Source organism: Anomaloglossus baeobatrachus, chromosome 2 (assembly GCF_048569485.1).
Source record: "Anomaloglossus baeobatrachus isolate aAnoBae1 chromosome 2, aAnoBae1.hap1, whole genome shotgun sequence".
Taxonomy (NCBI): domain Eukaryota; kingdom Metazoa; phylum Chordata; class Amphibia; order Anura; family Aromobatidae; genus Anomaloglossus; species Anomaloglossus baeobatrachus.
This window is the reverse complement of record NC_134354.1, coordinates 107,399,503-107,412,702: the sequence shown is the minus strand read 5'-3', so window position 1 is coordinate 107,412,702 and position 13,200 is coordinate 107,399,503. Positions and strand designations below refer to the sequence as shown.

Genomic DNA, 13,200 nt, shown 5'->3' with positions numbered 1-13,200 from the left:
GCCTTTCATTTTATGGCATGGATTTTCACAGGATGAAATCTGCAGCGAAATTATGCTGAGAATGTTGCCACAAATGCACTATGATTTTTCTATGTAGAAAGAACTCTCTCTTCAAAGCCATTCCTTTTTTTTTTTTTTTTCTAGGTTTGCGAACTAATTACTGTCCATCTTAGGCTATGTGCGCACTAGAAATGAGAAGTTTCTCAAGAAAATTTCTTGAGAAACTTCTGGGAGTGAAAGATTTCCGGACCTCCGGAAAAAATCCGCACCAAATCCGCATGCGGATTTGACGCGGATTTGCCGCGGAATAGCCGCGAAATTGCCGCGATTTTCCCGCGGGTGGTTCCCTGCGGATTTTTGCAGGCTGTACTGCCGAAATCCGCAGGGTACCTGCGGAAATAATGGACATGTTCATTTTCTCAAGAAAGTTTCTCGAGAAATTCTTCTCAAGGAAATTTCTTGAGAAAAATCCGCACCAGTGCGCACAGCTTTTTTTTTTTTTTTTTTTTACCATAGAATTTGCTGGGAAATGTCTGCACAAAGATTGCAGACATTTCTCAAGAAATTTCCGCGGCAAATCCGCGGGTAAATCCGCGGGAAAAACGCACTAGTGCGCACATAGCCTTAAAGGGAACCTGTCATCAGAAATTTCGCCCAAAAGCTAAAAGATTCCCCCTCTGCAGCTCCTGGGCTGCATTCTAGGAAGGTCCCTGTTATTATTGTGCCCCATGTGAGACCAAAATAAAGCCTTTATAAAGTTCTACCTTTTTGTATGCAGCTTCTGTAAATCTGTCACGGGGGCGGGCTCTCTGCCGTCCGTTATTCTGCCTCCTGGTCCTGTATGCCGCCCCCATCGCTCCTTTCCATATCTGATGCACCGCCCACTGCTCCAGCCATCCCCGCGCATGCCCAGTGCCAGTCTCACAGGACTGAGCAGTTTGACCGCTGGTGACGTGTGCACAGGCAAGTGATTATGGACGGGACTGTGACTGTTATCAGCAAGTACCCGGCCATAATCTCTTGAGCGCGCAAACCTCTCCAGCATTCACACTGAGCTCAGTGTGGATGCTAGACTGTATGGGCTGCTTCCAGGGATGACGTCCCTTTGTCATGTGATAGGGGCGTGTTCGAAATACTATCACATGACAAAGGGACGTCATCCCTGGAAGCAGCCCATACAGTCTAGCATCCACACTGAGCTCAGTGTGAATGCTGGAGAGGTTTGCGCGCTCACGAGATTATGGGCGGGTACTTGCTGATAACAATCACAGCCCCGCCCATAATCACTTGCCTGCGCACACGTCACCAGCGGTCACACTGCTCAGTCCTGTGAGACTGGCACTGGGCATGCGCGGGGATGGCTGGAGCAGTGGGCGGTGCATCAGATATGGAAAGGAGCGATGGGGGCGGCATACAGGACCAGGAGGCAGAATAACGGACGGCAGAGAGCCCGCCCCCGTGACGGATTTACAGAAGCTGCATACAAAAAGGTAGAACTTTATAAAGGCTTTATTTTGGTCTCACATGGGGCACAATAATAACAGGGACCTTCCTAGAATGCAGCCCAGGAGCTGCAGAGGGGGAAGCTTTTAGCTTTTGGGCGAAATTTCTGATGACAGGTTCCCTTTAAAGTATGTGCACACGTCGAGTATTTAGTTGCAGAGATTTGTGCATGTCTTGGCAGAAAAAAATGCAGCACGCGTTTATACCGTAGTTTTGTTGCATTTTTGCATGCTGTTTTTCAATTGAATTCAAAAGGTGATAGAGTGCTACACCAAATCTGCAATGAGAAAATACTCAATGTGTGCACCATACTTTAAAGAGGTGGTTCACTACTCAGCATTAGTGGCCACATCGCTGTAAAACTTATAGGGCAGTACATTCTGCCTCTGAGTGGTGCTATTGCTGTCCGCTCATCCCCATGCTGTGACTTCCCTTGGCTCTGTGACCTCTGGGATCTGGTGATGTCACATCAACTTCTAGTTGACCTGACATCGCTGCAGCTCGCCCCAGTCTTCCTGAGTGACTGTGGGGAGATAAGGTATGCACACCAGTGACTATGTAAGGGGAATACATGGAATAGCAGAAACTGCTGTGTGAATACTGACATGAAAAATTCAATAGCTATATGTACGAATGAAATGTGAAAAATGGAATCTGCATTACTGCCATGAATATATGAATAAAGAGAAATTTAGCTACTGAATTGATCAATGCAATAGAGCCCCAACACTACGCCAAAGTATTTCTCTACGTTGGGGTCCCTAGCTTGTGTGTGTCCTCTCATGCAGTTAAAAAACTTACCGTGTATGGGAAGCTGAGACCCAGGCTATATATACGATGTGGATTGGCAATAGGTGTGTATGGGGAGGGTTCATAAACGAAAAACTACTAACAAATAAGAAATAACGTTTGGAACTCCATTCTATGTCTGAACTGGGTGCAAAAACCTAAAAAACATCACTATGGGGAGATAAGGTATGCACACCAGTGACTATGTAAGGGGAATACATGGAATAGCAGAAACTGCTGTGTGAATACTGACATGAAAAATTCAATAGCTATATGTACGAATTAAATGTGAAAAATGGAATCTGCATTACTTATTTTTCACATTTCATTCGTACATATAGCTATTGAATTTTTCATGTCAGTATTCACACAGCAGTTTCTGCTATTCCATGTATTCCCCTTACATAGTCACTGGTGTGCATACCTTATCTCCCCATAGTGATGTTTTTTAGGTTTTTGCACCCAGTTCAGACATAGAATGGAGTTCCAAACGTTATTTCTTATTCCTGAGTGACTGGGCTGTGGGCAGAGTTTCACCACTCATCACAGCTCAGCATCTCGCACGCTCTCCTTTACCGCAGAACGCCGCAAGCAGGAGTGATGCTGGGCTGTGATGAGCGGTTAAACTCTGCCCACAGCCCAGTCAGTCAGGGAGACTGGGACCAGCCACAGTGCAGTGATGTCAGATCAACTGGAAGTTGACGTGACATCACCGGACCCCAGAGGTCACTGAGTGGGGGTGGGGGTGTCACTGCATCGGGATGAGCAGACCACGATAGCGCCGCTCACAGGCAGAATTTGCTGATCAAGGTATTTAAACCTATCAGTTTTACAGATAGGTGTTCACTACTGCAGAGTAATAAACCAACCCTTTAAATCAGATCTTATTCAAACGTATGGGGCTGTGGAAAAAAGCAAAATCGGACTGAGTGTGGTCCAATTTTCACAAACTGACAGAATGGGCAAGATGGAAAATATATATGTGTGTGTGTGTGTGTGTGTGTGTGTGTGTGTGTATATATTATATAATATAAAAAAAAATATCCTCTACATCCAAGAAAAAACGGATCCTACTCTGATCAAAGTCTGATGAAACTCAGTCTAATTAACATAATGGGACTATTTTTTTTTTTTTATTTATTTTCGGAGGGGGGTGGGAATGGAGAAAATACGGCTGTGTGACCCTAGCCTTAGAAAGAGTGGGTAATGATAAGACTCCAAAAATTAGAACACCTTCTTTGCTTCAAAATCTACTTAAATGTATACGTACAGGCAACATGTGCAGGACTGAGCCGAGCATTTGACTTGCAAAGTGGATTTAATATGAACTCATTATCTTTATCCTCCCATGTGATTCAGGACTCCTCAGACGTATGTGGACGGACGGTTTTCAGTTATATGATTAGCTGAGAGGTAACTGACAATTACATAGTCTGTTTTGCTAGGGGCTAGACAATAAACAGTCTTAAGATGGTAAATACTTTGTATTAAACAGGGAGGGGCATTAAAGAACAAAGGCGTTAGAGTGTACCCTAATTATGCACTGTTGTACTGGAATACCGTGCCTGAAGTGTAGATCTAAATATACATTAGTCCAGTCTACCAGCGTTTTCTATTTTGTAACATTGGATATACGGCGGTATATCCAATTTACTTTTGCTTCAGTTACTTTTCTGTGAACTGTTTGGCAGCACTCGACAGGACAGGTGCCTAAGTGCTCTCCTATGTAATGGTTCCACTGGGCTTCCCCCATCACATCACATAACAGGTGATTGGCAGAAATAAGATTTGGCCCTTCTTAGTGAAAGTGAAGATTCCAAATAAGAATTCCCACAGCATTCTTGGGTGTGGAGAGGAGCAGCTGCCTGGCACAGCCGACGAGGATGTGTATTTCGTAGGACTAAGAAGAGTGTTCTACATCTGCTGTTTTCATCTCATGGCCTCCTGATGTTAATAATTACTGGGCTTATGGGTCAACTGTTAGGCCATCTCTGGGAAAAAAGCACATTATCATTGCATATGTTGCCAAATCTGCTATTAGTTCTCGCATATGGTATATGACATTTATGCTTCCTTTCTTCTTTGTATGGTTTGCTCATCTGTCAAGTGCAGTGTTCCATAATATTCCGTAATATCGACATCTATATTCATCAACTTAAAGGTTACCATTAAGTTAGCTTGGAGATTCAGCTTCTCCTTAAGGAGATTCAGCTGATGTAGAGTCCCACAGGCATTTCACACTGTGTACAAACTATCTCTCTAACAGAAGGCAAAAACAGACTACCAGGATAGCTATCCTGCTCATGCGCACTGACCCTAAACACGGCGTTCTGAAGCGGTGACCACGAACATAGGTATGCCTGTCACCGCTGATTACGCTGGCCAATGGGCATTGAATAGCATGTTAGCACGCCCCTGTGGGTGTGCAAACATGGTAAAAGGTTGGAGTAGTTGAGGGAACTAACGCTCTTCTGACTAGTCCCTGCGCTCATTAGCATATCATAAAGGATCTTTAGAAATACTTTTTCTAAAGATCTCTTTATGTACAGGTACAGTGTGCTACTATAGCTTGGGACGGTTAGGTAGGGATTAGCAATATGCACCCAGAACTGCTCGTGGCTCTGGGTACTTATTGCACCTGACAAGTTCACTTTAAATTACTGTGAAACATAGTGGGGATTTAGAAAACCAGAGATACATTGTGTATAAGACTCTACCGGCAGCTGGACTGTCTTGAGGATAATCGGTATGAGTTGTGTTAAGGTTGAATTGTATCAAGGGCATCTCGGCCAATTACCCAGTGCTATGCGCTGTACTGTCGAGGCACAAAAACTCCTAAACCGTTGTCTACCTGTAGGAGTTGGTGGTTTAGTCGTAAGCCCAAGTCGTCATGTTTTCGAAGATCCTTAATGGGTTGGACATTGACTACAGGTTAGCTGCCCAAAGGTGGCAGTAGAGACAGCTTCTTATTTTTGGATGAGTTCTAATTTGCATACAGTCTTCATAAAAAAAAAAAAATCAGTAAACTTGAAATAAACATAAGACGTCTTATGTTATGAGGAAACTACAGGAACTTGACGCTTGAGAAGTAGAAGGAGATGGACGTTGATGGTTGACTGTCTTGGTGCTGGAGGAGTAGTCTCTCAATGCTGTGGAAGTATTTATATTCGCTTTATTTCACGTTTCGAGTTCGTACCAAACCTTTTTATAAGAAAAGTTCCATTGACTTGACATAATCTATCCCCTTTTGCCCTTTGTACTGGGTGTGCTATATTAGCTGCAGTCTTATGTGTCATATCTAGAGACTGTCACACTCGGGGACAACCCTGTTCCCCTGACAGTAGGCAGTCGTAGATTTGTAAGGTGTGTACAGAATTGTGGTGAGTTCTGACTGTGCCGGCCGCCACTCATTTTTACTGCCGGTATTTCTGGTCCCGGTACTGTCATCGCTGTGGTTTTCTGGTCTCGGCTTCTGATCTCTGAGGTGGGTAGAAGAATTCTCACTCGGGACTGAACTTCGTTCCAGTTCAAGAGGAAAAAAGAATGTGAATGTTTGCTTTAAAGTTACAGTAACCTGTGTGTCCTTGTATTTGGCCATTCACATGGCGGTAGCTTTGTGCCATTGTTTATTTTCTTTGCAAGGGATAAAGTTAAATATTAGCTTGGTGGGGGCATCAGAGCCGGTGGGGAAGGGGGGAGACATTGAGGCTGACCTCCAGACCCCAGTGCAGATTACTGTCCCAAGGGCTTCTGTATTATTGTATCAAGACAGAGTGCACTTATGTGTCTTTAGGTTTTTATGTTTGCTGTATTTGTTCTATATTTTTGTTTTTATTCTAAAATATCTTTTGCTAATGTTATTACATCACGTTTTACACCTCCGGGTTTCATTCTATGGCCGTTTATGTAGTCTTCCCTCAGCTGAATTTAGGTCTCATGTAAGAATAAAAATGGGAAGACATTTTTGCGTTCTTAAAGGGGTTGTCCAACGTTATGGGCTCATCAAGCTGATTTGTTAGGGGGATGCAAAAAACCTTATTACAGGGCATTTATTAAAATGTATAGACCATGTTTGACTGAGTTCACACCATGCAGCTTAAATTGTAAGAAAAACACAGCAATTTTCACAAAAGGCAAAAAACACGCAGCGGTTTAGAAGTGTGAACTGGATTTTAATTACCTATCTTAAATATGGGTAGGTTAGAGGGGTTAACACTAGAAGTCCCAGAGAGGGGTCATTTAACATTTCTACCTTTTGGAACCCAGAGACGGGTCGAATGACCTGAAGGATTTTAGCTAACATCCTATAATCACCGTCTTTTGTTCTGTAATTAAGGGCATTACTGTCGCACCACAGGAGGTTGTTGTTTTCCATTGAGTTTAGTCATTTAGTTCTATTCAGTTTAACTAGAAACTATCAGTCATTTGACCCTCTTTTGGGACTTCAGGGGGGAGCTCGAAATTTCTGGGACTTCTAGTGTTAAGAAGTATGGGATCCCTTTCTATTACACACCCTAAGGCCTTGTGCACACGCTGTGGTTTTTGACACAGTTTTTTTTAAAATCTGCCTCTCCTGAAGCCAGCAAAGTCTATGGGATTTTGGATTTGCAGTTCGCACGGTGCGTTGTTATTTTTTTTTTCCATGCAGTTTTGATGCAGAAAAAAAAAAACCTGCAGCATGTCAATTATTGGTCTGGTTTTGCATAATTTTTTCATCCCTTGATTTCAATCACATCAAAAACCGCAGCTACACAGCATCCGTTTTTTGACACTTTTTTTGCCACAACGTGCAGAAAATTTCTGCAGCGTGTGCACACGATCAGGTCCCACTGCATCCAGGAGGCAGCGGGTCCTGACCTGCAGGGCTGCAAATCTGATCCACAGGAGAGTGCAGCTGCCCGTGCCCATGATCTGGGCTCAGGCTGTTGCGGTCTTTCACTGTGTTCTCCCTATGGAGAATGCTTACATCTCCGCAACAAAGAATTAACATGCTGCAGCTCGGGAAGATGCACCGCAGGTCAGTTTTCACTGCGGGAAAAACCAGCACAGTTGGCAGGAGATTTCTATAAATCCCATCCACTGTGCTTGTACTGTACAACGCAGTGTTTTGGATGCAGCGAAAACACACTGTGTCCAAAACGCTATGAACCGTGATTATGGGCATGCACCCTAATATTAATTTTTCTATAAAAAAAATAAATTGTAATATAAAGTATAAACCCTGGTAAACATGCTGGATACATTAGTAAAGAAAGTACATGTAATAAGAATGCTCCAATTTTTTATTACTTCTTTTTTACAATACAGTAATATCCACTCGGGGCTTGTGAAATGCATGATGCAGTCAGGAGGAGATGACGGTACACGTAGCCCATTGTGGAAAGCAAACAAGCACAGTGGTGCAGTGTGGACGGTATTTGCTTATGGAGGGAGGAAGTGACATGAGAGGGGGGAGATTCAGAACACAAGTCTTCAGCTGCCAGCTGGCACTACGGATCTGAGCAGCATCTGCAAGTGAGCCCAGATGTGCGCTGTAATTGGGATCGTATTGAGTCATTTGTAACTTGTACAAAAGCCCGGCTATTGTGCATCGTACATTGTGCCGCAAGACTGTCTACATGTACATGACCAATGGATGCTGCTGAGATATCTCCCCAGTCTTTTGGGTGCACCAATTTCCTTCAGTTTGGCTTTAAAGTAAATACACACAAATGTTATAGCTATATCGATTCCTTCATTAGGGAATGTATAGCTGGGGGCTAGGGCAGCTGAAAAAACGGGACGTAAAAAAAATCTGAAAATACTGGATTGCTCCTAAATTAAAGGGACAATGTCCGCTTAGAAAGCTTGTTCTAACCAAGTACAGACACTCGGTTAATCCTTGGCATGACAGATTCCTAAATACTTGTCCTCCCCCCCCCCCCGATCTTCTCCTCCCTGCTTTTTTGATTGACGGCTCTGTCTTACTCCTTGTCTGGTACCATGAAAGAAAAATTGCTAGTTGTACCAATCTGCATGGGGCCACATTGCCTCTATGGTACTAAAGAAGGGTTAATAAAGCCATAGAAGAGCAGAGGTAGATGGAAAACGAGTAGGTGGGACGTTGTACTGAACTATTTGTGTCTGTACTTGGTTTGAACAGTCATTTTGGGCTGACCGTTATGTTATGTTATGTTCTAATGACACTCAGCTCAGACTCTGCTGCAAGCGTACTGTGATCCGATTCTCTGGAATACGAGAATCTGATCACTGGTCAGGAGAATATAGAGAGATTAATTTCTCCATCTTCTCCATTGTCTGTCTCATCAGTGCAGTCCAATGTTTCACATACACCCATACACTTGCGTGGGTGCCTCAGATCCGATTTACACTGCTAATCTCAGTATGCAACAATTTTTTGCTTTCTTTTCTCATGCCGATTCGCTGCCCCATAGGATAGCATTGGAGCGAGCCCTATCAAACAAAACAACGAATAGCACTCGTCTGGATACGGTGATGTTAGCATTAGAGTATTTTCCTTTTAGGCTGTTTTCACTCAGGTCGTCAGACATAGGCCACCTTCATATCAGGATAGCAGCCGTAGCCAGCTAAGACTGTTGGAAATTGGACTCCAACTCTTGCAATGTTCTGTCGGCCATATTGGTTATCATCCAAGTTACCGAGATATACCGTAATAGAATTGTTAGATTGATGAGTTAAATTAAAAAGGTGGTTCACTACTCCGCAGTAGTGACCACATCTGTAAAACGGATAGGGAAGCCTTTTTGTAAATACCTTGTGTGGCCAAATCAGCCTCTGATTGATGATATCGCGGTGCACTCTTCCCCATCTCGTGACATTCCCAGGCTCCGTGACCTCTGAGATCCGGTGATGTCACGTCAACTTCCAGTTGACCTGAAATCACTGCGGCCGACCCCAGCTTTCCTGAGTGACTAGGCTGTGGGTGGAGTTTCACAACTCCTCACAGCCCAGCATCTCGCGCCCGAGCTTTTTCACTGCAGAGCATTGCAAGCAGGAGCGATGCTGGGCTGTGATGAGCAGTGAAATGTCGCCCACAGCCTAGTCACTCAGGAAGACTGGGGCCGCCTCGGTGATGTCAGGTCAACTGGAAGTTGACGTGACATCACCAGATCTCAGCGGTCACAGAGCCCGGGGGTCACTTCATGGGAATGAGCGGATCACAATAGCGCCGCTTAGATGCTGAATTGGCAACACAAGGTATTTACAAAAAGGCTTCCCTATCAGTTTTACAGAGATGTAGTCACTACTGCAGAGTAAAAAAAAACAGAAGTCCTCAGTGGTTGATACCTTTTTAATGGCTAACTGAAAAGATGGTAATAATTGCAAGCTTTCGAGACTACTCAGGTCTCTTCATCAGGCATGGTATAACACAAAATCTGAAGAGTCACATATTTATACTAACACGGTACAAAGATATAAAAGATATATTTTACTTGTACTGCAGAGTAGTGAACCACCCCTTTAGGTTATTTCAGATGGTCAAGTGTCATGTTCTTTACCATAAATCTATGGCTGTGCTGCCTGATGAACATCTCTATAGCCGACACTAAGATTTAGTTACAGAAGTTGCTCCGGTGTACCGGTCAGAGTTATTTGCCCGCACTCTTGTGGCATAAGTGTAGTGATGTCATGTTTTCACCTCATTCTACCTATGAAGTACCTGCTAGCTCCAGTTTAGGGTTATGCCATGCCAAATTGCTTCTCATGCACTATTTATTTTACATAACTTCCAATAATATAATTTCCTTCTAATTATCTTCCAGTAACGTCTAATGCAGTGCGGTGCTTGATTCGCGTAATTATATTTTATTACATTACATAAAATGGCCTGAGGGCCAACTATCAGATGTAGTTGCTGCTGGAAGTTCTCCGCACGTTGCCCTCATTAAATGGAACGAGTACACCCAAGCTATGGAGTCATTTCATTGCTAAAAAAGAGATGAAAACCAAACTCATTTGCTGAAAAGGAGCCGGATTATGGCTGTGGGATATTTCAAAGCAGCTAAACACTGTCTATGCTATAAATATATTCTCCCATGTCTTGTGCATTTTTGGACAAAGCTCAAAGCTGAATTGTGGATCTAGATTTAGATCAGCACTGGAAGAGGAAACATTAACCTCATTTATGGTGGTCAGTAACGTGTGTGATTTCGGTAATTTTCTTTCGGTTGCATTATAACCATGGCAGACTGATCGTCCCATTCTATACATTTATATATAGCAAATGTTAGAGATTTGATTATAAGTTCAATGCCATGTGAGGTCACAGATCACTCTATAAGTATTCAATGTATGCAATGGCTGCCTCCTAATGGGGGTAAATGGCTGTTATGAAGTTGCTTCTAATTTGTGTATGAGATGAGAAAAGTAGATTATTAGTCTTATCGAGGACAGGGACTGGGGTTAAGTGATACAGCCCCACGGACTATGTTGGCACTGTGTAAATCACGAAAATCTATCTCTCTTGCTTAAATTTGGGAAAAAACTTCTTACATATTAACTATATACGACTGCAACACATTGACCCCGAGTCATCATTGTCTTGGACTAATTTTTACACCATTAAAAAGGCGAAATAAGGCTATATTCACACAGTGCATCATAAGATGCAGCTTTTTTGGCCCCACAAAAATGCACCCATGGCAAAAACGCATGAAAAAAACACATGCGTTTTTACTGCATTTTGCCCAATGCGTTTTTTAAGTTAAATCTATTGACTGGAAGGGCTCAAAAACGCTGGAAAAATGCAAAAACAATTGACATGCTGCATCTTCAAAAACGCAGCCAAGATGCAGATGAAAAAAGATGCTCAGTGTGGACAGCAAAATAGAAATTTCATAGACTTTGCTGGGGGAAGGAATTGCATGCATTTTAGTGCATCTTTGTAACCTCAAAAACACAGTAAAAGATGCCCTGTGTGAACATAGCCTTAGACCCTGTGCGCACAGTGCAGTTTTTGATGCGTTTTTGGTGCAGTTTGATGCCCTAAATTGCATGTCTTTGCTTCCCCGCAAAGTCGATGAGTATACAGAAGGGCTGTGGACACGTTGCTTCTTTTTTCCTTGAAGTTTTGGTTGTAGAAAAAATAAGCATGTCAATTCTTTTTGCTTTTTTGACCTGCTTTTTTTCCATTGAATATAGGGAAAAAACACATGGGCACAAAAACACCAAATTGCGACAAAAACGCATGGATTTTTTTTTTTTAATGTGTTTTTTTTTCTGCCAGAGGGTGCATTTTTCGATGAAGAAACAAAACTGCAGTGTGCGCACATAACCTTAGAGATTTTTTATAAAATGGTTAGGTGTTAGGTGATTCATGCTGCCTATATTGCAGCTAGGTAAATTATTCTATAAAACGCTCTAGCGTTGCTAAACGCCCCAGCCTGATCTTTAAACTATATTTTCACTAAAATCCATCCCAGAACCTTTCATGGTATAACATCCCTGGCTGTAGTTGTGCAGCCAGGCTGGGTTTCATGCTCCTCAGGCTGTGTGCGTATTGCATGCATTTACGCTGTGTCTAGCACTGCGCGTCCTGCGTCCCCAGCACAATCTATGAAGATTGTGCATAATCCATCTGCACATTGCATTTGAGAGTGCAGCGATTTGGATTCTGAAATTTTGATCCAAATCGCTGCATTCAAAAGTGCAGCATGTCACTTCTTTCATGTTCTTTGGATGCTGCTCCCACTCTGTCTATGGGAGAGGCAACATCCCGAGTGTATGAAATCGGTATTTTTTTTCTGCAGAAATACTGCATCCATTACGCAGTGTTTCTGCAGCGATTTGAATCGCACATGAGCTGCCAAATCACTGCAGAATTTACTGCAGTGACACGACGCAACGTGCACACGAGACCTCACGGTTTGGATAGCATGAATCTCCTGACAATTTCCCTTTAAGGGTACTTGCCCATGATCTGGACACCCTATGTTCTAGACCCAGTGTCATACCTCCTGCGGAGATGCGAGTGTTCTCTGCGGGAGAACGCAGTCCCTGTGCTCACTATCAGGGTTCCGGGCCATTGCGGACTTTTGCTATGTTCTTCCCGCGGAGAACACTTGTCTCCACAAGCATGCTGTGGCTCGAAAAGCCGCACCACAGGTCAGTTTACGCTGCGGAAAAAAAACACGGGCAGATTTCTATAAATCCCATCCACTGTGCTTGTACTGCACAAAGCAGCATTTTGGACACAGCAAAACACACTGCTTCCAAAACGCTGAAAACACTGATCGTGGACACGTACCCTAAGGCATGAATGAAAGTCACTATTTTTACAATTTTTATTCCATAAAAAAAACGTGCAAAAACGATGTTGAATCAGGCCAATGTCTCGCATGATATAATGCATTGGTATATAAGCCAGACAATGTCTCCACATGGGTCCTTTTAACTTTATTTTCTCTTTGTCTGCAGTGAAGGAGTTTTCAAGTGTCCAGAAGATCAACTACCATTGGACTATGCAAAGGTAAAGACGACTTTAAGGCAAAGACTGAATAGCTTTGTCTACTTGAAAGAGAAGTGCTCTTATTTCCTTTCTTGGTGGATACGCTCCAGTTCACCTTGCAGTTTATGTCACAACAAATCAGGCAGAACATAGTGGTCGCCATCTTATCTACCAGTGAGCTGGAGCATTCAGCTGTCAAATGCATGAATGTTATTGTCAAAAATCTCGCCAGTAAATATCAGACCTTGAGTTGTGTTATGTAATGTGTGGCTTCCTATCTGCGAGAGGGGAGTGACAACCATATTGCTCCTACAAGTTAATCACTCAGCTTTCCAGAATGGTAAATCATCCTAATCATGCTGCTGTAAATATGCAAACAATATGTTATTGTTTAATTTGGAAGTTTTGCCTCTCAGGAGTCTTGAACGGCTGGGTAGTAA

At 43.1% G+C, this 13,200-nt stretch overlaps 1 protein-coding gene across 1 annotated transcript in view; it reads left to right on the top strand.

Annotated features, from left to right (window-relative positions):
* TRAF4 (TNF receptor associated factor 4) overlaps window positions 1-13,200 on the top strand; it is a 71,964-nt gene that overhangs the window by 47,723 nt on the left and 11,041 nt on the right. The window contains exon 2 of the mRNA XM_075335255.1: window positions 12,730-12,781. Coding sequence (XP_075191370.1) covers window positions 12,730-12,781 — 52 coding nt within the window. The remainder of the gene's footprint in view (window positions 1-12,729; window positions 12,782-13,200) is intronic.